This window comes from Dendrobates tinctorius, unplaced genomic scaffold, assembly GCF_039654945.1.
Source record: "Dendrobates tinctorius isolate UK_male_01 unplaced genomic scaffold, ASM3965494v1 ptg000120l, whole genome shotgun sequence".
Lineage (NCBI taxonomy): Eukaryota > Metazoa > Chordata > Amphibia > Anura > Dendrobatidae > Dendrobates > Dendrobates tinctorius.
This window is the reverse complement of record NW_027361788.1, coordinates 457,328-481,825: the sequence shown is the minus strand read 5'-3', so window position 1 is coordinate 481,825 and position 24,498 is coordinate 457,328. Positions and strand designations below refer to the sequence as shown.

General features: G+C 43.2%; 1 protein-coding gene across 4 annotated transcripts in view; it reads left to right on the top strand.

Moving 5' to 3' along the window:
- Positions 1-24,498, top strand: part of STRBP (spermatid perinuclear RNA binding protein) — a 184,664-nt gene that overhangs the window by 97,357 nt on the left and 62,809 nt on the right. For all 4 annotated transcript variants that reach the window (XM_073590689.1, XM_073590692.1, XM_073590690.1 and 1 more), the window contains 2 exons: positions 12,457-12,622; positions 18,421-18,565. In XM_073590689.1, the coding sequence (XP_073446790.1) occupies positions 12,457-12,622; positions 18,421-18,565 (311 nt within the window). The remainder of the gene's footprint in view (positions 1-12,456; positions 12,623-18,420; positions 18,566-24,498) is intronic.

The following is a 24,498-nucleotide window of genomic DNA, read 5'->3' as shown; positions in this document are numbered from 1 at the left end:
AATACTTTTGATACTGATAAATTCGAGATGTTTGTTTCCATTTTTTCATCATTTGCACGTCGATCCATCTAGTGATTTCCATAATTCCACAACTTTTCTTTTTTGGTTTTGCAATGTTGAGGAGTGTGTAACGTTAAGCTTTAGTATACTGATGGTCGGATACCTGTATAATCACCAAGGCATTTAGTATTTTTAGGGGGCTTGAAAAACTGAATCGTGCTACACCCGATATCAATGCCAGATTCTCAAGGACTACCAGCATTTTTGGATAAGAGCCACAAGTTCCAAATGCCACTTTGGAAAAGTTGTTTTGGAACCTAAGGACTTGATAATCAATCCTTTAAGCTCTTCCCAGGTCAAGTGTAATGGACCTTTTGGAGTTTGTTGCTCCTGCGAAATAGAGACTTAACTGTCCTTATACCCTGGAAAATGAGGAGTTACATCCCTTATCTCACTAGGACAGTCAAAAATAGATATGATGTCCTGAACAGTTTTAACTGTGTATATGAGTGGTGCATTAAATTTATATTATAGGAATACTAGGTAACAAAATCTATAATAATAAATGCGCTAAGCAGCTTCTGTCCGGTTGTAACTTGGTGACGTCACATCCAGACAGAAGCTGCCTTTGGCGGTAGCACTGTGCCTCTTCTGCCCCCCCGCACACTCCCCGACACCATATACCTTACTAACACACACCTTCCTCACCATGCCAGCCGTCACCACACACCTCTTGCCATGTTAACCCTCAACACACACACACCTCCTCAACACACACTCCTCTCACCTTTCACCATCTCCAATCACGTCCCCCACTCTTTCACTCCACATACGACCCTCTCTCTCACTCTGTCTCTCATACTCACACCGTCATCGCCGCTGCTCAACGATCTGCATCGGCACGATCCCCGACATCATCTTCCGCCGGCACCATCCTGGATCCCGACGTCGTCCACGCCGGCGACATGTTCTTGCGGCTACGCCATCTTGGATCGGCAAAATCCCGCGATCCTCAAGATGGCCTACGCCATCTTGAGGATCGCGTGATTTCGCCGATCTAAGATGGCGTCGCCGCAAGAACATGTCGCCGGCGTGGACGACGTCGGGATCCAAGATGGCGTCGGCGAAATCTCGCGAATTTCGTTATTTACCTCACGCCGACTTGCTGTGTGGACGTGTTGCATTGCTCCTCTGCCTGTTCACTGCCGGTGTCTAATTACAGGGCCAATTTGCCTCTACCACTTCATAACTACTGCTGGGCAATTACAGGGCCAATTTTGCCTCGACTAGGACACCAGTTTCTTCAAACATACACTAATTATCTCTTTCACATATATGTCATAGACACATTTAAATCCATAGAAACATACATACGTATAGGTATATATAGATTAAAAATAAATAAATAAATAAATAAAAATACAAAAACAAAAAAAATTTAGGCACACATACGTAGATTTCAACTACATAGCTAACACATACCTACATAACTTAGGTAATAATAATTAATTTTTTATTTATTTATAGAGTACTATTATTTCAATAGCACTTTACATACGTCAGTAATACTGTCCCTCTTGAGGCTCACTATGTAAAAATCACACCAGCCTCTCCACTATGGCCAAGACCAAAGAGCTGTCTAAGTACACCATGGACAAAATTGTAGACTTGCACAAGGCTGGGATGGGCTACAGAACAATAGGCAAGCAACTTGGTGAGAAGGCCTTGTTGGGTAAGGATGATTCTAAGAAATGTTAGGAATCAGCCCAGTACTACTCGGGAGGATCTGGTCAATGACCTGAAGAGAGCTGGGACCACAGTCTCAAACATTACCGTTAGTAACACACTATGTTGTCATGGATTAAAATCCTGGAGGGCACGCAAGGTCTCCCTGCTCACACCAGCACATGTCCAGGCTTGTTTGAAGTTCACCAGTGATCATCTGGAGGATTCAGAGGATGCATGGAAGAAGGTCATGGGGTCAGATGAGACCAAAATAGAGCTTTTCGGTATCAATTCTACTCGCTTTGTTTGGTGGAAGAAGAAGGATAAGTACAACCCCAAGAACACCGTCCCAACCATAAAGCATGGGGGGAATCATACTCTGGGGGTGCTTTACTGCAAAGGGGACAGGACAACTGCACCATATTGAAGGGAGGATGGATGTGGTCATGAATCACAAGATTTTGGACAACAACCTCCTTACCTCAGTAAGAGCATTGAAAAGGGGTCATGGCTGGGTCTTCCAGCATGACAATGACCTGAAACACACAGCCAGGGTAACTATGGAGTGGCTCCGTAAGAAGCATTTTGATGTCCTGGAGTGGCCTAGCCAGTCTCCAGACCTAAACCCAATAGAAAATCTTTGGAGGGAGATGAAACTCAATGCTGCCCAGTGACCGCTCCCAAACCTGAAAGATCTGGAGAAGATCTGTATGGAGTGGGCCAAAATCCCTGCTGCAGTGTGTGCAGACTTGGTCAAGAGCTAAAGGAAATGTCTGACCTCTTTAACCCCTTCACGACCAATGACGCCACATAGGCGTCATGAAACCTGGTTCAAATCTGACCAGTAACGCCTATGTGGCGTCATGACTTCAAAGCCCCCCTGCGGGTCGGGTGACCGGGGTCACTGAAAGGTCACCCGACCCGCAGATACAGGGGGCTTTGTAATTCACCACAGGGGGCGTGGCTTCGCCCCCACGTGGCTACGATCGCTCTGATTGGCTGTTAAAAGTGAAACAGCCAATCAGAGCGATAGTAATATTTCATCAATGAAAATTGATGAAATATTACAATCCAGCCATGTCCGACGCTGCTGTAGCATCGGACATGGCTGGAGACACCGATTCCACCCCCCCCCCCCACCGGCGATCGCCCCCCCCCGCAACTGAATGACAGCGGCAATCTGCCGCCGCAGTCATCATCTGCCCCCCTCCCATTCCCTCTGCTCCCCGCCAGCCTCCGATCCCCCCCTCACCCCCCCGGTACCTCCTGAGTCCCCCCGTCCCTCCCGGTGTCCCTCGGGTCCGGATGATGGGCGCCGCCATCTTTGAAAATGGCGGGCGCATGCGCAGTGCGCCCGCCCGAATCTGCCGGCTGCAGATTCCATTCTTTCATTTTGATCACTCTCACAGTGATCAAAATGAAAGAAAAAGTAAATAAACCCCCCGATTATCACCCCCATAGGTAGGCAGTACTAATAAAATAAAGAAAATATTTTTATTTTTATTTTTCCATGAGGGTTAGGGTTAGGGTTGAAAAGAGGGTTAGGGTTGAAAAGAGGGTTAGGGTTAAAAAGAGGGTTAGGGTTGAAAAGAGGGTTAGGGTTGAAAAGAGGGTTAGGGTTAGGGTTGGAAAGAGGGTTAGGGTTGGAAAGAGGGTTAGGGTTGGAAAGAGGGTTAGGGTTGGAAAGAGGGTTAGGGTTGGAAAGAGGGTTAGGGTTGGAAAGAGGGTTAGGGTTGGAAAGGGTTAGGGTTGGAAAGAGGGTTAGGGTTGGAAAGAGGGTTAGGGTTGGAATTGGGGTTAGGGTTGGAATTGGGGTTAGGCTTGTGGTTAGGGTTATGGTTAGGGTTGGGATTAGGGTTCGGGGTCTGTTGGGGTTAGGGTTATGGTTAGGGTTGGAATTAGGGTTAGGGATGTGTTGGGGTTAGGGCTGTGGTTAGGGGTGTGTTGGGGTTAGGGCTGGAGTTAGAATTGAGGGGTTTCCACTGTTTAGGCACATCAGGGGGTCACCAAACGCGACATGGTGCAACCACTGATTCCAGCCAATTTTGCGTTCAAAAAGTTAAACGGTGCTTCCTCCCTTCCAAGCCCCGACGTGTGCCCAAACAGTGGTTTACCCCAACATATGGGGTATCAGCGTACTCAGGAAAAATTGCACAACAACTTTGGGGGTCTAATTTCTCCTGGTACCCTTGGAAAAATAAAAAATTGGGGGCTAAAAAAATATTTTTGTGGAAAAATTTTTTTTTTTAATTTTCACGTCTCTGCGTTATAAACTTCTGTGAAGCACTTGGGGGTCCAAAGTGCTCACCAGGCATCTAGATAAGTTACTTGGGAGGTCTAGTTTCCAAAATGGGGTCACTTGTGGGGGGTTTCTATTGTTTAGGCACATCAGGGGCTCTGCAAACGTAATGACGACCGCAGACCATTCCATCAAAGTCTGCATTTCAAAACGCCACTACTTCCATTCCGAGCCCTTACGTGTGCCCAAACAATAGTTCCCCCCCATATATGGGGCACCAGCGTACTCAGGACAAACTGTACAACAACCTTTGGGGTCCAATTTATCCTGCTACCCTTGTGGAAAAAAAAATTGCTGGCTAAAAATCATTTTTTTTGAGGAAAAGAAAATATTTTTTATTTTCACGTCTCTGCGTTATAAACTTCTGTGAAGCACTTGGGGGTTCAAGGTGCTCACCACACATCTAGATAAGTTCCTTGGGGGGTCTAGTTTCCAAAATGGGGTCACTTGTGGGGGGGTTCCACAGTTTAGGTACATCAGGGGTTCTGCAAATGTAACATGATGCCCGCAGACCATTCCATCAAAGTCAGCATTTCATAATGTCACTACTTCCCTTCCGAGCCCCGACGTGTACCCAAACAGTGGTCCCCACCCACATATGGGGTACCAGCGTACTCAGGACAAACTGGACAACAAATTTTGGGGTCTAATTTATCCTGGTACCCTTGTGAAAATAAAAAATTGCGCACTAAAAAATAATTTTTTGAGGGAAAAAATTTTTTTTTTATTTTCACGGTTCTGGGTCATAAACTTTTGTGAAGCACTTGAGGGTTCAAGGTGCTCACTACACATCTAGATAAGTTCCTTAGGGGGTCTAGTTTCCAAAATGGGGTCATTTGTGGGGAGCTCCAATGTTTAGGCACACAGGGGCTCTCCAAACACAACATGGTGTCCGCTAACGATTGGAAGTAATTTGCATTTCAAAAAGTCAAATGGCGCTCCTTCCCTTCTGAGCCCTGCCGTGTGCCCAAACAGTGGTTCCCCCCCACATATGGGGTACCAGCGTACTCAGGACAAACTGGACAACAAGATTTGTGGTCCAATTTCTCCTGTTAGCCTTGTGAAAATTAAAAATAGTGTGCTAAAAATCATTTTTGAGGAAAAAAAATTATTTTTTATTTTCACTGCTCTGTGTTATAAACTTTTGTGAAGCACTTGGGGGTTCAAAGTGCTCCCTACACATCTAGATAAGTTCCTTAGGGGGTCTAGTTTCCAAAATGGGGTCACTTGTGGGGGAGCTCCAATGTTTAGGTGCACAGGGGCTCTCCAAATGCGACATGGTGTCCGATAACGATTGGAGCTAATTTTCCATTCAAAAAGTCAAATGGTGCTCCTTGCCTTCCGGGCCCTGCCGTGCACCCAAACAGTGGTTTATGACCACATATGAGGTATCTGTGCACTCAGGAGAAATTGCTCAACAAATTTTAGGATCCATTTTATCCTGTTGCCCATGTGAAAATGAAAAAACTGAGGCTAAAAGAAAATTTTTGTGAAAAAAAATTATTATTTTTTTTTACAGATCAATTTGTGAAGCACCTGGGGGTTCAAAGTGATCACTATGCATCTAGATAAGTTCCTTGGGGGGTCTAGTTTCCAAAATGGGGTCACTTGTGGAGGAGCTCCAATGTTTATGCACACAGGGGCTCTCCAAACACGACATGGCAACCGCTAAATATTCCAGCATATTTTCCATTCAAAAAGTCAAATGGCGCTCCTTCCCTTCTGAGCCGTGCCGTGCGCCCAAACAGTGGTTTATGACCACATATGAGGTATCAGTGTACTCAGGGGAAATTGCCCAACAAATTTTAGGATCCATTTTATCCTGTTTCCCATGTGAAAATGAAAAAATTGATGCTAAAAGAAAATTTCTGTTGGAAAAATTAAAATGTCCATTTTTTCTTTCCACATTGCTTTAGTTCCTGTGAAACACCTGAAGGGTTAATAATCTTCTTGAATGCAGTTTTGAGTAGCTTGAGGGGTGCAGTTTTTAGAATGGTGTAATTTTTGGGTATTTTCTGCCACATAGACCCCTCAAAGTGACTTCAAATGTGAGGTGGTCCCTAAAAAAAATGGTTTTGTAAATTTTATTGTAAAAATGAGAAATCGCTGGTCAACTTTTAACCCTTATAACTTCCTAACAAAAAAATATTTTGTTTCCAAAACTGTGCTGATGTAAAGTAGACATATGGGAAATGTTATTTATTAACTATTTTGTGTCACATAACACTCTGGTTTAACAGAATAAAAATTCAAAATTTGAAAATTGCAAAATTTTCTAAATTTTCACCAAATTTCTGATTTTTTTGACAAATAAACGCAAAAATTATCAACCTAAATTTACCACTAACATGAAGCCCAATATGTCACGAAAAAACAATCTCAGAATCGCTAGGATCCGTTGAAGCGTTCCTGAGTTATTACCTCATAAAGGGACACTGGTCAGAATTGCAAAAAATGGCCTGGTCATTAAGGTCAAAATAGGCTTGGTCATGAAGGGGTTAATTGCAAACAAAGGTTTCTGTACCGAATATTAAGTTCTGTTTTTCTGTTGTATCACATACTTATTTCATGCAGATTATTTATGTAAAAATCATACAATGTGATTTTCTGGATTTTATTTTTAGATTCTGTCTCTCACGGGTGAAGTGTACAGACCTCTCCGTTCTTTGTAGGTGGGAAAACTTGCAAAATGGGCAGAGTATCAAATACTTATTTTCCCCACTGTATAAACATTGTGATATATTTCTGTACATTTTTACCTTTATTTTCAATGGGAAAGAACATGATTATAAACTCATTAGTTTTCATGTGAAAATGAAAAGCTTCGTAGCCCACGATATCCAGATATTAATAGTTGAGTTTCTTCTAATGTAAGTCACTCGCCGCCCTTTAAAGCAGATCCATCACTAGATTTTGCAATTTAACTGTCGTGACTCTCAGCTGCGCATTTACTGCCGCCTACATTTACACAATTGTGCGATAAGATGATTTTCTTTTAGAGGCCCATAATGTATTCCAGATACACCATTCAATGGTTGTCATAAAGTTACAAGGATGCGCCAGCAGTCTTTCACTTATAAGACCCTCATTGTGATTTCTGACTAAAGGCATAAATATTTTTCTGTCTTGACTTGAACATTCATTCCTGCAAAAATTACTCATTTACCTAGGTTGTCTTGACTGGAGCGGAGATGCGCATGTTAGACCTTCGTGTTCCGTTCATTGTCTATGGGTCTGCTGGAGAAAGACAAGCACAGTGCTTCGTTGTTTCCTGCAGCCGCATAAACAATGAGTAGAGGGGAGGTCGAGCATAGGTCCATTCGAACCTTTTGGGGGTTTCAGAACCTCACTTCTAGGATTGGTGTGAGTCACAAAAGTCAGATCCCAAGCGATCATCGAGAAATAGGGGATAATTTACCATTTTGGGAATAACCATTTAAAACCCTTGCAAGTAACAGGGCCTGTTTTACTCTACCAATTTCAGCCTCCTTACCTCATTTGGAACATCTTTAAAGAGACCCTATCGCTTCCTGAAAAACTTGAAAAAAAACAAAAACTAAAATATTCAATTTTTCTTAAAAAATATATATATATATGTATGGGGAAAAAATCATCTAATTTAGTGCTAAAAACAGTGGCCTTTAAGAAAGATAAGACAAAGTCTGTCTCTCCATTGTCTCACTATTTTGACAGTTTTGTGAGACTTCTTGGGTTTGAGCTTGCAGATACCACTGGGGTAGGGAGGAAACTGAAAGTGTGCAGCATGCAAATACAGGGAAGATCTGGAAGATCTGTACTGCTGATAACTTCATGTTGGATTTAGTTGTGTAAGAATAAATGAACAGTGGGTACGGAAAGTATTCAGACCCTTTTACATTTTTCACTCTTTGTTTCATTGCAGCCATTTGGTAAATTCAAAACAGTTCAATGTTTTTATCATTAATGTACACTCTGCACCCCATCTTGACTGAAACAAAATAGAAATGTAGAAATTTTTGCAAATTTATTAAAAATTCCATCTACTGTCACTTTTTAGAATTTTCTCAAAAATAATAGGTATCTTCTCATACAATGTTCTATTTCTTCTGAATCAGGATAGGAAAAGATGTCTGACCACTCGTAGCTTGCTGAAGTGAAAAATGCATTTGCATGTAGACCTTGGTGGAAAACTGTCTATTGACTTTCATCATATTTATTAGTGTTTCTGTGCTCTCCCTCTTTTTCTCTCTCTCTCCCCAAAGGATTGCTCAGACAGCGAGAAAGCTCTCTTTTTTCTCTCTCTTCCCCAAAAACTGCTCAGGCAGCAAGAAAGCGTGTGTTAAAGTTGTATGGAAGTGCATTGGGGAGTGATGATGCACTTCTAACTTCTCGGCCTCACACTGTATCTCTTTCCTACAGCCCCCCTGATTGACAGGTCTGTTGCCAAGTACCATCATGAAGGAACTGTCAATCAGCCATGAGAGGGTGCTGCTAGTTAGGTATTACAGGGTTAGGCCGGGATCACACTGGCGAGGAATACGGACGAGTGAGAGGCGCTAAAAGCACGCATTAGACACGGACCAATGATTCTCTATGGGGTCCCTCGCACCAGCCGTATATTTCTCATCCGCATTCTACGGTCTGTGCCAATCGCAGCATGCTGCGATTGTCAGCGTACTACGGCCGTAGTACGCCAATGCAAGTCTATGGGCGCGCAAAAAATACGCATTACACACGGACCACACATGTGACTTGCGAGAAATACACACCAGGTGTCTTTTAGCAAAGCCGGCAATTCAGTGCGCTATACAGTAAACTCACACAGACAGGTTTAATAAAGAAACGAATGAATAGATATATACACATAGAATACATATATATATATATATATATATATATATATATATATGTATGTGCATTCTGTGTGTCTATATCTATTCTTTGGTTTCTGTTAGAAACCCTGTCATAGGGCTCCATTATATGTCCATTTTGCAAGCCTGCGAGAAAATCTCGCCATACGGATTACATACGGATGCTTACATGCGCAAAATACGCGACCGCACCTTGATTACGGAGCACTGTTTAGGGGCCATTCATCCGTATTACGCATGTAAAATACTGAGCGTATTTTGCGTCGGTTAGTGTGACCCCGGCCTTAGAGTGCAGTCAGACTGCCATTTAGATCACAACGCAGTGCACAGATTGGCTGGCAGCTTTCCTGATCCTGACAGCTGCATACAAATACATGAATCTGTCACGCTCGGGACAGGAGAGCCACATTCCAATCTATGCACTGCGTTTTGATCTCAGTCCGATTTATACAGCCGTCTGACTGCGCCTTAAGGATGAGAAGCTGTAAGTGCATCGTCACGCCCCAATGCACTTTCAAATACAACTTTAAATCGCAGTTTCTCGCTGCTGGAACATCACTTTGGGGGCATAAAGGGATTGACTGGGTTATCTTTTATAGGGCCACACATTAATGGTTTGGAGGGGAGTATAGGTAAACATTTCTAACAGGTTCCCTTTAAAGGGTTTAGTGCATGTTATATTTTAATTGCCGCTCGGTTGATTTCCCAGGCAAGTAATTATATATGTATATATATTTTTTTGTTTGCGTGTTTATTTTGCATTACTAAATAAATTTTAATATGCCTGGTTGCAAGTCCCTCATCTCTGTGCCTAAGTGAGAGGGACATTGCTGACACAGCAGACGAGTGTCTAGTTTTCGTGTACTTAGAGACATCCTCACGTAGCGCTTCCTGCAGGCTAAGCACTATCCACCTCTGCGAGTAGCCTATTATTCATAGCTCAGGTAGAATGATCTTCCCAGTGGGATTTAGTAACCCACTGCAATCTCTCAACTTGAAATAAATGATAGTTTCACAGATGGCGCGTTCCTGTTTACAGTTTTGCTTCCTTGCCGCTCCTTTTGTCCGTATAATCCCTCTGAGTCTGCCCTGCGCTCCGCTCATTTTAATGTCTCCTCTCACAATAGTCAGAGATGTTATTACCCTCCTTTATGGATCCAGCTCCGTCCTAAATTCAGGACACTCCGCAGACAGCTTTAAAAATGCAAAAAAAAGGGGGGATGAATGTGGTGAAAAAGAAAAAAAAATCTGCAACAGTGAAACCATGAGCACTCGGATTGGTGTGCAACATTTTCAGGATCGTTTTAGGTCTTGACACACCAGCGTATAAATAGACGAGTACCTCGCCCCCGGCACTTATTAATGTGCATCTCTATGCTGAGCGTCATGTGCTCACTCGTCCTCGAGAGGTTTGTTGGCACTAATGTATATGAGGTGTATATTGCACTGACATACTACAAAGCAGTCGATTTCCATTAACACGTTCTGACGATAGCATGTCACTTTCTGATGCCAGAACCTGAAGCTAGAGATGAGCCGCACTTTTCCGGTGAAGTTTCCTCTCCTGTGCGAGCCACAGATTGACGCCGTTCTCCCTCTTTCTTTTACTGTGTAGGGGGGAGGATGTTTCTTATATATCATGCCATTTCTTATCTTTGCTTTCATAAAAGGGACCATTACTAGTGACTTGCTCAGATAAGGTGTTACCCGAGCATGGTCATATTCTAACTGAGTGACTTGAATAATATGTTCGAATTTCATGCGAGGATTGCCTGTTTGGAAGATAATCCCCACATGTGTTGCAGATTTTGAACAGCCATGAGACATGCAGCCGCGGGGACTCAAACATATTTTTCGAGCACGCCAAAGTCACTCAGTTAGCACCCGAGCATACTCTGATAACGCCTTATCCCAGCACGTTTGCTCTTCATTACTCATTACCTTTCAACAAGATGTTCTGCAGCAGCAGAGGCATAATATAAGAAATAATAAATGCTATGAATAAAAAAAAAAAATCTAGAAATCAACTTGCAGTTTCATGTCCTTTAGCTTTGGTTAAGAAACTCCTCAATGAAATCTAGCCTTCTCATAATTTGCGGTAAGGTGGACAGTATCCTAAAGTGGTGATACATAGGTTATTACTTGTCCACAGAATAGGTGATCGATGGAGGTGTGATCGCGAGGAACTACATAGATTGTCAGAATGGGACACTTTCATCCTCAGAATAAAGCGGCAGTGTACATGCCTGACCAGCGGCACTATTCATTCTCTATGTGGCTCCCAAATTCAGCAACCCCATAGGGAATGAATGAATGAAGTGGTGATTGGACTTCCATACCATCACACCATTACAACCGGAATAAAAGTGCCCCGTCTAGTGCAGGTCCAAGCTCTTGGACACCTACTAATCCATATTTCATCACCTATCTACTTGTTTTTACTGGACAGTCCCTTTAAAAAAATATTTTTTGCTTCTCCCTTGGTTCATATAGGCCCATAGACTTACAGTACATATAGTAAATTATCTGCAAATTACCATTCCTGATTCAAGCCCACAAGTCAACATTCAACCCTAAATGCAAACTTTCCATGGAGGTTGAGTGGTCCTCACCAGCATTGGGTCAGCTTACTTCTTCTTGGAGAAGATTTACTAATATGCATGGCCAAATCCCAGGGTGCATTGCCTTGGTTTCCCAGCGCTCCGTTCCACTTCTGCGGACAGTGATTGGCCTTAACCAGTCACATGGTGATCCACGTCACTGATGTCACTTCCGTTTCCCCCATGTGACAGCATGAGGCCAATCACTGATGCACCAAAGACCGACATGTGGGACTAGGGTCCTGGGGAGGCGGTGTAAGGACAGGAGAGTATAATGTCATTTTATTACTGTTTTTTTAATCCCTTTCCCGTCATTTTATAATGCTTATTCATAGACAGAGGCTGACAGACACTTTCGATTTGGTCCAATTTTTATCCTAGGTTATGTTTATTAATGGCCACAGTGTGAATGTGCACCTACACAGTGCACTTATACCAACTTGTGATCCAGCTCAATACTTTACTTCTCTTATTCTTTTTTTATAATTCAATAGTATACATTATAATAATGTCTTTGTAATATTTATTATTGGAGAACTAGGTTTATTTCTCCTCCTGGATGGATCATTTATTCTCAATTCACTGGTAAAATGAGTCTTAAGTGAATACAGATGTTTCCATCACTGAGATAGGAGATGACAGTTGGAGCTTATAACGTTCTATGGAGTAGGTTCTTTAGAATGCCTGTGAATTCCGCTAGCTCCTCCAAGCATCAACTGCCATCTCCTATTTCAGTAATGTGAAAATCTGTCTTCACTGACTACAGATTTCACCCCTGAGTTGCGAATTGTGAAACATCAAGCCAGGAGGAGAAAGAAGCAGATTTCTCTGATGAGATATATTATAACATTTCTTATTTTCATGTGTACTGTTGATTTATGAAATAAAAATAAAACAACGGTGAATCTTTACTCATTGACTCGCTGCAGAGCTTGTAAATCCCTTGCTGTAATTGTCTAATCCCACTCTGCTTGTTTTTCAGGGATGAGAGTGGTCGGGTGCTATGTGGAGTCATGAGAATTGGCCTCGTTGCCAAAGGCTTACTCATTAAAGACGATATGGAGCTCGAGCTGGTTCTCTTGTGTAAGGAGAAACCAACAGAGAGCTTATTAGTAACAGTCAGAGAAAACCTTCCTCTACAAATCCAGGTGAGGCACCATATTAGCCGGCTCTCTGTTTTCTGCACACGATTAGGAAATTTTACTAACTAACTTATTAATAATGTTTTATTATAAATTGGGCCGAGATCACATTAGTAATTTAAATTTTTTTGGTATTTTTGACAGGAAGATTAACATAGTCCCAATAAGTCAATGAGATTCATTAAGATGGTAGAGAGGCTAAGGTTTTATTCACATCACATCATGTTTCATTTATTTCTTATTCATGCTCCACGATTTCTCTAGATGAAAAATAAAATGTATTAATGTGTACAAAGTGCAAAAATAAAGTACTTATCTAATTGAATAAAAGGGGTCGTCCCTTTTCAAAAAAACTTTGTTGAGCATTACTTACCCTGTGAGGTCCAGCGCTGTGTCTCTGTCGCTGCCCCCATCTGTTGTTCGGTTGCAGCGGTAATGCCACGTTTGCTAAAGCCAATCACTGAGCTCAGTGACGCATGCTGTTTACATCAACAGAAACGATGAGGTCAAGTGATTGGCTGCAGCATTGCTGACAAAGCGCTGGACCCTAAAGGGTGAGTAAAGCTCACTTTCTATTTTATTTTATTACAGGGAGCTTAACCTGCAGGCAGACGTTTTTGAAATTGGGGCAACCTCTTTAGGAAAAGTGCCCAATCTCAGCTCCACTTTGGTTATCTGTGATGTGTATGAAGTGGCTGGCTGATTTCTGTAGCTAAGATACAGAAATATCTGTAATAATAATATGTAAGACGTATACTACTGATGATCCTACACAGACGGTTATAGCCTTACATTGGCAAAGAGCTGCCAGCGGAACAAGCAGGATTCAGAAAAGGCAGATGAACAAGAGATGTGATTGCTAACATTAGATGGAGAATGGAGAAGGCCAAAGAATGCTACCAGGGGATCTATTTTTGCTCCATCGACTACAGCATCGAATGTTGATCACCGGAAACTTTAAAATACCATGAAGGATATGGGTGTGCCGAACCATCTGATCAGCCTCGTTAGAAACCTTTACATCAACCATGAAGCAACAGTCCGAACGGACCATGGTGACACAGCATGGTGCAAAGTAGAGCGAGGAGTTGACAAGGCTGCGTGCTGTCACTATATCTCTTCAATTTATATGCAGAAGCTATTTTCAGGAAGGCTGGACATGCCGGAAAAGAAGGAACCAAAATTGCTGAACAAATCATCAACAATTTTAAATACGCAAGCGTAGATGGAATTAAGGATTTATTAGAGTGCCAAGATGGAAAGCTCGAACATGGGACTGTTACTCAATACAGAGAAGACAGAGATATTGACTACTGCCAGGTACGACCGGGACACATTTGAGATGGACGGCAGCGAGTTTCAACCTACATGGATCGATGATCACGCAAGATGTAGCGAAGACACCGGAAGTCAATAAGAGAATACCTATGGGCAAATCAACAATGAAGTCACTGGACAAGGTCTTCAAATCGAGGAACCTTTCACTAGTGATGAAGATACGGCTGGTACTTAGTCTGGTCTGTTTTGTGGTGACATAGGGATGCGAAACCTGGATGACAAAGAAACAAGACAGAAGAAGAATTGACGCCTTGGAAATGTGGTGCTGGAGAAGGATATTACCAATACCATGGATGGCAAGAAGAACAAACAAATCAGGCCAGACAAGTCACTGGAAGCAAGGATCACCACACTATCACTTGCCTACTTTGGACACATCATTATATGAAGAGCGAAATCACTGGAAAACATCATTGTTGGAAGAATAGAAGGAACAAGGTGAAGAGGAAGACCAGTAACCCTATGGCTTGATACAATCAAGATTATGGGGAAGATCCTGGTGGACCTATCTAGGCTTGCACAAGGTTGACCTTCCTACAGAACATTCATCAAGTCACCATGGCTTAAGATCAAGAAGAAGGCCATTAAAAAAAGAGAAAAACAAGCCAGCCAGCTCTCTTCCTACACTAACTGATGCTATTACTATTATGCATTTATATAGCGCCATTTATTCCATGGCGCTTTACATGTGAAAAGAGGAAATATAGACAAGTATAATAAACATGTGTAAAACAAGGGACACACAAGTACATAAGGAGAGGGGACCCTGCCCGTGAGGGCTCACAGTCTACAGGGATGGGTGAGGATACAGTAGGAGAGGGTAGAGCAGGTCTTGCTGTGGTTCAGTAGACCGAGGATGGACTGGAGCGAAGCCAGAGTGCTAGAGGGGAGGCAAGAGAGTAGGAGGTTGCAGTAGTCGTGGTGGGAGATAAGAGCATGCACTTTTTCGTGGTAGAGGAATGAGCGGATCCGGGAAATGTTTTTGAGTTTGAGGCGGCAGGAGGAGGCGAGGGCTTGGATATGTGGTTTGAAAGAGAGCGCAGAGTTGAGGATCACCCCAAGGCACCCGAGCATGCTGGACTGGGGAAAGAGAGCAGCCGTTGACATTGATCGATAGGTTTGGTGGAGGGGTAGAGTGAGATGGGGGAAAGATGATGAATTCTGTTTTGTCCATGTTCAGTTTGAGAAAGCGAGCAAAGAAGGCTGAGATAGCAGACAGACTTTGTGGGATTTCAGTCAGTAGGGAGGCGAGGTCGGGTCTAGATAGGTAGATCTGCGTGTCATCGGCATAGAGGTGATACTGCAAACCGTGGGATTCTATGAGCTGTCCCAAGCTGAAGGTATAGATGGAGAATAGTAGGGGTCCTAGGACAGAGCCTTGGGGAACACCGACAGACAGGGGGCGAGGTGAGGAGGTGGTATGTGAGAGGGAGACACTAAATGTTCGGTCTGTTAGGTATGATGAGATCCAGGATAGGGCCAGGTCTGTGATCCCAAGAGATGAGAGAGTCTGTAGCAGGAGGGAATGGTCTACGGTGTCGAAGGCAGAGGACAGGTCCAGGAGAAGGAGGACAGAGTAGTGTCGCTTGCTCTTGGCGGTTAGTGAGTCGTTAGTGACTTTAGGGCAGTTTCAGTTGAGTGATGTGGTCGAAAGCCAGATTGTAACCGGTCAAAGAGGGAACAGGAGGAGAGGTGGGAGGACAGTTCAAGATATACATGCTGCTCCAGTAGTTTTGAGGCATAAGGGAGAAGAGATATTGGGCGATAGTTAGACAGAGGATTGGTCAAGGGATGGCTTTTTGAAGATGGGTGTGATTGAGGTATGTTTGAAGGATGAGGGAAAGACACCATTTGTTAGTGAAAGGTTGAAAAGGTGTGTTAGAGATGGGATGAGGACTGTGGCCAAGTTAGGGATGAGGTGAGACGGGAGTGGGTCGAGGGCACAAGTGGGGAGGTGTGATCTTGACAGAAGGGTGGAGAGCTGATCTTCTGTCATGGTGGAGAAGCTGGCTTTTGCAGAACAGGGCTGAGTGGCTAATAGGGGCATTGGGGGCTGCGGGCCAAAGTTTTGTCTGATCGTGTCGATCTTCTGCTTAAAGAAGGAGGCAAAGTCTTCAGCAGAAATGAGAGGAGGGGGAGGAGGAGGTGTGGGACGGAGGAGAGAATTGAAAGTGTTGAAGAGCTGTTTAGGGTTGTGAGACAGGGAGGATATGAGAGATGCAAAGTAAGTTTGTTTTGCGGCAGAGAGCGTGGACTTAAAGCTGACAAGGGACTGCTTGTATAGAAGTGCTCAGTAGAATGGGTTCTCTTCCATCTCCGCTCAGCGGCCCTGGAAACCCGTCTCAGTTCTTTGGTCAGCCAGGGCTGCCTGTTGATTGTTCGAGTTTTGGTCTGCGTGAGGGGGGCAGCCGAATTGAGTGTTGCTGTTATTGTGGTGTTATAAAAAGTGGCAGCAGCATCTGTGTCATGAAGGGAAGCTATGTCTGTAAGAGGGAGAAAGGACTCAGAGAGTGATTGTAAATTGAGGTGTTTGAGATTCCTGCGAGGGTGAGCGAGTTTATGGAGCGGGTGTTGCGCAGTAGGAGAGGAGAGGGAAGAGAATGTCAGTAGGTTGTGGTCAGACAGGGGGAGGAGTGAGTTATTGAGATTAGTGAGGGAACAGAGACGAGTGAAGATAAGGTCCAGTGTGTGACCATCTTTGTGAGTGGTCGCAGAGGACCATTGAGTGAGGCCGAGGGAAACCGTGAGCGACAGAAGTTTAGAGACAGCCGGGGTGGAAGTGTCAATAGGGATGTTGAAGTCGCCCATGATGATGGTGGGGATGTCAGCAGAAAGGAAATGGAGTAGCCAGGTGGTGAAGTGGTCGAGAAAGGTGGAGATGGCTAGTTCTGGGGGGTGGTAGATGACAGCCAGTTGGAGGTTGGAGGGGGAATAGATGCTATGCCTCTGTCTTGTGTCGTCATCCTCAGCGATTTTATCTACAGCTTGTATAGTGGGTTTTAGAAAATAATCGCATTCCCCTTAAAACAAATCTGGAGCCTCCTTTCTACTAAATTGTGCTGTTCCTCTGTTTTTCCACCTGGGAACAGATGATGCAGTTGAAAACAGGCATTACAATTCTTCCTGTCTATAAGTTGTATCTCTACACAGTTTGTATCTTTGTATAGTTTGTAGGTAAAAGTGGCATTAACAAAGAGATTGGTAACATCTGTTGTAGATTTCAGCAGAATTATGAGAACGGAGAAATTATGGAAGAACTAACTATTTTACTTGGGAAATACAGCAACCAATATTTACATCACCATAACATGGAGGATTACAGGAAAAGAGCAGATACAATCCTTAGAGGGCACACAGTGCAGTATTAGGGTGTGTGCACACGCTGCGGATTCTGCTGCGGTTCCGCAGCGGATTTGGCCGCTGCGGGTCTGCAGCAGTTTTTGCTGCGGTGTACAGTACCATTATTCCCTATGGGAATACAAAACCGCAGTGCAGATGGTGCGGATTTTTCCACGCGGTTTTTCCGCGGTTTTGAAACCGCAGAAAGAATTGACATGTCAATTCTTTCTGCAGATTCTGCAGCGGTTTGCCATCTCCTCCATTGTGGAGATGAAAAACCGCAGGGCAAAACCGCAGAGCAATCCGCAGGTAAAACCGCAGCCACATCCGCACCCCATTCCGCAGCGTGTGCACGTAGCCTTAAAGGGAATCTGTCAGCAAGTTTTTGCTATGTAATATGAGTGTAGCATGATGTAGGAGGAGAGACCCTTATTCTAGTGATGTGTCCCTTACTGGGCTGCTTGCTGTAATTTTGATGAAAATCACCTTTTTCTCTGCTGCAGATCTAGCAGTTCTCTGAATTTTGAGCCTCACTTACACCACTGATTGACAGATTTTTGCTTACGCACAGTGTAAATAGAAAGTGGCCAATCAGTGGTGTGGGCGGGGCTAGACAGAGCTCAGCATTCAGACACCTTCTAGATCTGCATCAGCGAAAACGGGGATTATATCAAAATTGGGTCACGAAGCCCAGTTAGTGACACATCGCTGGAATCGGGGTCTCTGCCCCTACAACATGCTGCTCTCGGATTATATTGCAAAAACATGCTTTACAGATTCCCTTTAACAAATTCTGGCAATTAAAACCGCTCAATATAGTTCCCTTAGGCCAAGTTTGCAGCTGTTGGACTTTTCCAGGATGAATAACAGAAAAACACAGCTTGTTTAAAAAACAAAAAAAATAAAAAGTTCTATGGGTGAATGTAAATATTAACCAAAACGGACATGTTAGTAGAGCTCACCAGTCTGATTTAAAAGAAACTCCAGTCTAGGCCAATTCCCCCTTCCCACCAGGGGTGCCTTCATGTCTTCATTGTTAGCGCTGTTCTATCTTGCCTGGTGTCCACTTTTTGAGTTTTTTTGCTGCCGGTTGTTTGCCTGGTTTAACCTTCTTTCTTCTTATTTAGAAACTGACAGAGGAGGCGTACCAGGTGGAGCACTCCATGGAGGACGCATCCATGATCATACAGAACTCAAAGGAGCCCAAGTTAACCCTTAAAGTGATCCTAACTTCCCCCTCGTTCCGAGAAGAGGAGGAGCGAGCAGGTGGAGGTACTTGGGCTTTCTTCTGTCGGATGTTGTGAGGAGCGGGTGGTTTAGCGCTTAGAGGTCCATCCTTACGTGTAGATGACTGTCGCCTGCTTTCCTTCTTCCTCATCCAGTCGCTGGTTTCTGAGATGCACATTGACACCATGTATCGATCAGTTTCAGATAGTAAACGCTGTTACGTAATTTTGTCTTTTTAAAGTCTTTCATTTTTTTTGTGGTACTGAACAGATTCTGCTACACAACCTCAGTGCTGGTTCTGGGCCCTAAAGTAACATGACCGTTAGTGTGAATGGTAGCATATCCCTCCCGAGCCGTCTACTGCTATATCACATAACCTTTTATTCATTCCTTAGCCAATACGAATTCAGCCCTTTCTTAATGTGCTTGTAGCAGCTATGAGGTTGGGTAAGTCATACGTAACATAGTACTAATGTGGTCATGATTTTCTTTTTTTTCCTCTTTTTTTTTTTTTTTTTCTTCTCCCCCATCCTTCCCCATTCCTCTTCATTTTATGGTCTGTAATATTTGCTTCAGCTTCCCAAGCCTGTCCCTACAAACTTGCCAAGCAACACTGGACCTATGTCAGACCTTTGACCAACAGGCCACACTCTGTCATGTCAACTGAGGCAGCCGGCCCACCTGGGCAAGATGGACTCCCTGTCGCTCCTCCCATCTTTCTAGCCCCCACCCTCTACTTTCTGTCCTTCCCACAAACATCAGCTATACAGTGTCAAATGTTGGTCAGTTAGGAAGGTCAACAGGACCATCTATGAGGCATCCTGGACCACCAATGATTAACGCTACAGACATTACTAGGGGAATGCACATACTACTCCAGTCGCCTACCCAGGGCTGATAGTTGGCACCGATCTTCATTGCTTGCACTATGAATCGTGCCCCCTTTTTTGCCTCACAACGAGAGACCTATCTTGCTGCGGATTTCCAAACAGATTTTGCCACGGAAATTCCACAGCAGCAGAAATGTAGATGAGATTTTGCTAAATTTCAGCTACATACTGCAGACTTTGACAGCCAAACATATCCATTGGATAGCATGTCATTTGCACATATAAAAAATGCAGATTTTGCTGCTGTTTTGCCCAAAATGTAGTAAAATCAGCTTATTGTGCGGGTATTTTTTTTCTTTTTTGCATTAATGAAATTCAAAACTAATCACCAATACATTCTCTTTAAATTCGGAGCAATTATTGTGGCCTTTGTGCATCATCCAATGTGTGCACACTGTAGTGCTGTGCTTCCTGGACATGTCACTGAGGCTACATTCACACAGCCGTGTCTTCTCTTTACATCCGTTTTGCCTCAGCGTTGCATCCTAATTCCTTCTCATTCGTTTACACAAAGACTGTCAGAACTTTAATTGATCCTTTGACCCTTAACGATGGATCTGGGAAAAACATGATTCTCGGACGAAATTCTGCAGCACAAAGTCTGTATTCCGTGTTCCATCTATTTTACACTAAGCCCCATTGACTTTAATGGCTGAGTATGATCCAACAGCGGATGAGAGTGGGCCATGCTCTTAGTCTCACGGGCCGGAGACTCTGATCCATTTTTTAAGACAGATGTGTGTATGGATCAGTGAATATCTATGGATCCGCGTGCCGTAAGAGAAAAAGGCTGACAACACACGGGTCTGTTACATGGATGTGTGAATGTAGACTCTACTCCCAACCACTTTTCTTGGCCATGTTCACATAGAGCTTTCTAACAAGAATCTTGAAGCAGTTCAGCTCAAAAAATCCACAGCAAAGAGAATTAAGAACAAAAATGTATGCGAATTTTGGAGCGAATCTTCAAAATCCCCGCTGAAAAGCCTTTAAGTGAATGGAAAGGTCTTTGCGTACCATTTTAATGAATGCAATATTGATAATTGAGCTTATTTGCTGAGAACACCTTACTAATGGAGAACAGAACGATCGAGTGTTGAAATTCAACATGCCCAGCCCTTCGGTCACACAGTCGGGAGGCCCCATACACATCCGATGGTTGACCAGTCCTGCTAAAAACGTCAGGTTGGGACAAGCTTCCTGTGATGAACGTTGGAGCCACAGAGCGTTCCTATCAGTTTTTTCATTTTTCAATTTTTGATCATACCCCGCGGCACGGACCGACTGATGTTGTGCTGCGGAGACACTAAGCTAGCAGCGTCCTTCTCCAGCTGCTGACTTCCAAGCAGGAGCGAGCATCCTAGGATTTTACCAAGCTTGCTCCTGCACTGAAGACCGCACCTTACAAGCAAGGAGCAGGGTGCTGCATAGTTTAGTCCAACCTGCAGCGCAAATTTTGGGCGGTCCGTGCTGCCGGTCATCAGCACAAATTGCTAACTGATTATGTCCTGCACAATAATATGTTGTGAAACTAGAGGTACGCTTTATGACGCTATGCAGACTTTAACACACGCGAGTGTCCTCTGCATTTTCTTACGCAGAATCGGCCTATACTTTTTTCGGAGTCAGTGGTCTATACCGTGACAGAAGCCTATGTTGGAGGTATATATCGGGGGAATGCCTATGACTGAAGAATGAAACGATAATATTTTAGATTTTGGGTGGAAATGATCTAAGAAAGCTTCACCAAGAATTTGCGGTTTGCCCCAAAAATGTAAAAGCTTCGATAGCAATAGCCGCATGATTTCCAGCCCCGACCCACACTCCTCTCCTTGTGCTCAGGCGTGGTATGTGTATTCCCCTATGTTATAGAACGGCTCAATTCACACATCCATCATGGCATGGGTATAACTGACCAATATTTCCCCAGGTATGGTTTTTGAGTCTGCTAATCTATATCCTAACAACACCGAGCAGCGTAGGTGCAGTGGACCTGTCCTGTGTGTATTTCATGCAGTCAGAATGACGCTTGTGTCTTCATGGGCTGACCTCATTATTATCTCATTCTGCTCGCTCTGTTATGTAACGGGACCTTCCTGCACATCTTCTGTTGTACTCAGGACGTGGTGGATCCGCTCACTAGAGATTTATGGGACTTCTGGGGAAGGCAGGACACGTTGTAGGGTCTGAGGATCAGATTATCAGGTATATACATACATAGCCATAGGGTTCAGTTCTTCTCACTGTGCTTCTTACATGGGTGCTTGGTAGTAGTGGGCCACTTGTATAGTCAGTATTTCACGCTTTATATGAATTTTATAGACCATCATTAAAGAAAAGGAAAGTCCGAACATCTGTCTGACTGTATTGATCCCATTTTTGCCTAAGCTGCAAATCTTCCACAATATATAGAACTTATTAGGGGTCAGAGTGCCGTTTTTCCTGAAACTAAGTTCAGTATGCATAAAACACAATACTCCATTTGTCTCTGGCCACCACTAGAGGGAGCCTTACTGTATACTGTTTATGCATGGAGCTGTAGCAGAAATGAGCTCCCTCTAGTGGTGGTGCCAGGATATCACAATAGTCTCTTTAATTAAAGCAGTGGATTTGGAGCACTAACCGTTATATAAAAAAAAAAAAGTAATCATCAGCACTGAATTTTGGACCTAAAAACAACAGGCTATTACATGGGTGACTTCAAAGTCGCACACTTTTTTGTTTTATGACACTAAGGCTCAAGCATAGACTGATGGTGTTCATGGATTGAGTAAAAGACTTGAGACCAATATATTCTTCTTTGATACAATCAGGCTATGTGCAACTGGTCCCCGATCATAAGAGCTGATAATCCGAAAAAAAAAAAAAAAAAATTTAAATGCCTCTTGTGAACAAATTTGGGCCTAGCTTCCTAGCAGAGCATGAAGACACTTCATTCTAATGATGTTAATGTACAAGACAGTCTGATATGCAAGTCTGTTTTCTTCTTGCCCTCACCCCATGTTCCTTTCATCTGTACTTTGGATAGGATTCTGCACACAGGTTGCTGACTGGCTGCACAAAAATGCTGCTCTGGAGGGTAATGAATGAGCGACATCCCATAATTGATGTCCAGCTGTGCACTGGGAGGTAGAGCCGTAGCAGCATGTTGCATCACAAGCGCTGTAATGATGGGAGCCAAGAATGCTAGCTAAAACATACCAGACTGCAAACACATCACACCGGCCAGTCCGCTGGCTGGTGTAGCGCATGGCAGACCATTCATACATCACGTTATTGTTGGGGAAGAGGCAGAGCAAGGCTACTCTCCACATTAGTGCTATTTGCCCTAGATATTCTCGCGCTGCAAGCCACGGCAGAGACAGAGTGACACAAAAACTGCTCTTCCAGGACCCCGCCACACATAATAGGCTTTTCTAATGAGTGTTAAACAAGCTTTAAATGCTTGAAATTAACATTTTGCGAGGAGGAAGGCTTAACTATAGCATGCACTGACTGCCCAGAGATCAGAGGAGTAACGAGTAATAATTAATGTGTTATCTGCCCTGCCAATGCCATTTAGGAAGAAGGCGATGCATGTAAGCGGCCGCTCATTATTTCACAGATCTTTCGAGGCTAGGTTAGAAATGCTGCCCCGATGCCTGTGGCATTGTAGCTTTTCCTATCTAGGCTAAGCCTGTATTTCCACACCTGCAATCTGCAATGCAAGCTCCGGAAATCTATTAGAAGGATTAGCGGAATATGTCAGCTCTGCAGCTCCCAGTGCCCGTCTAGATCTTCAAAACCATTGTGCCTCTAACCAGTCTCACCGCCCAAAAGATGCTTTTACTATACCCGAAAAGTGATGATTTCTGGTTTTCTGTATATTAGCACATTTTTGCAGCCTTTCAGTCTTGTGATTTCAGTTCTTCATAACCACTCATTTACTGTAGTTTCTTTCCAATTTGTATGTGAACTTGGAGCAGATGTTCACATTGAAATGAAACCACTAAATCCATGTGCTTCGCAAGCTACGCCCGGGACCTCCAGTTTAAAGGTGCAGTCCTTCAATCTGACTTTTTTTTTATTTTCTGGACCATTCAGGTCACAGGATCAGCTGGTCCACTGGTCAGTCCTCGTATGAATTTGATTGACATGCCATAAGAGAGATTTTTTTTTTTTGCCACAGTTACGTTCAATTTCCACCTGATCTATGATCCTAGTAATGATGTCATTTTCTGATCAAGCTTTGTACAACTGAACAGATCTTCTATTCTGATCAGAAGCCCCCCCCCCCCCCGCACATTAGTAGCCAAAACTGGAAATTAAACCCTTCAAAATAACCTAATTTAATTAGATTTTAGGAGTAACAGCGACCAATGCGTAATCTAATAACTACACCAAGCCACATAAAGTAGAGTACAGAATTTATATCATTGTATGTTTAAACTTTATTAATAGACTATTATTAAAAACAGCTACAATAGACAAAAAAGTCATAAAACCCAAACAAAAGAGAAATGTGGTCAGATTATTAAATAGCATGAAAATACACTACAAATCAGGCAGTATGTATGATGGAACATGGTAGAAATATGCTTCAGCATATTATCAAAGCTAATGCAGGGGGTCTCATAACTCTTCAAATTTATCTCTCCAAGTGATAGGATTGTTAATTGGTATCAGTTCTCTATATTCAGGGACGTGTTATACTATTAACTATTGTGCAGTTATATAAACTCCATATTTCTGTAATATGTGAGGACTATATTCCTATGCCCCTATTATTTTGTTATACTGCCTGATTTTTAGTATATTTTCATGCTATTTACTGATCTGACCACACTGCCCAGTATCCCGACGTGCGTTTCGCGTACAGCTTCCTCAAGTGGTACTGGGGCAGTGTCATCAGTCAGTTTTTATCCTGCCTGATTTTTAGTGTATCTTCATGCTATTTTCTAATCTGACCACACTACCCTTTTTCATTTTATTAGGCTTTTAGTTTTGTTTAGATTGTTTTATCTTTTGTAGTTGTGTTAATCATTGTCTATTAATAAAGTTTAAACGTGCTTTGATATAAATTCTGTACTTTATTTTATGTGATTAGTG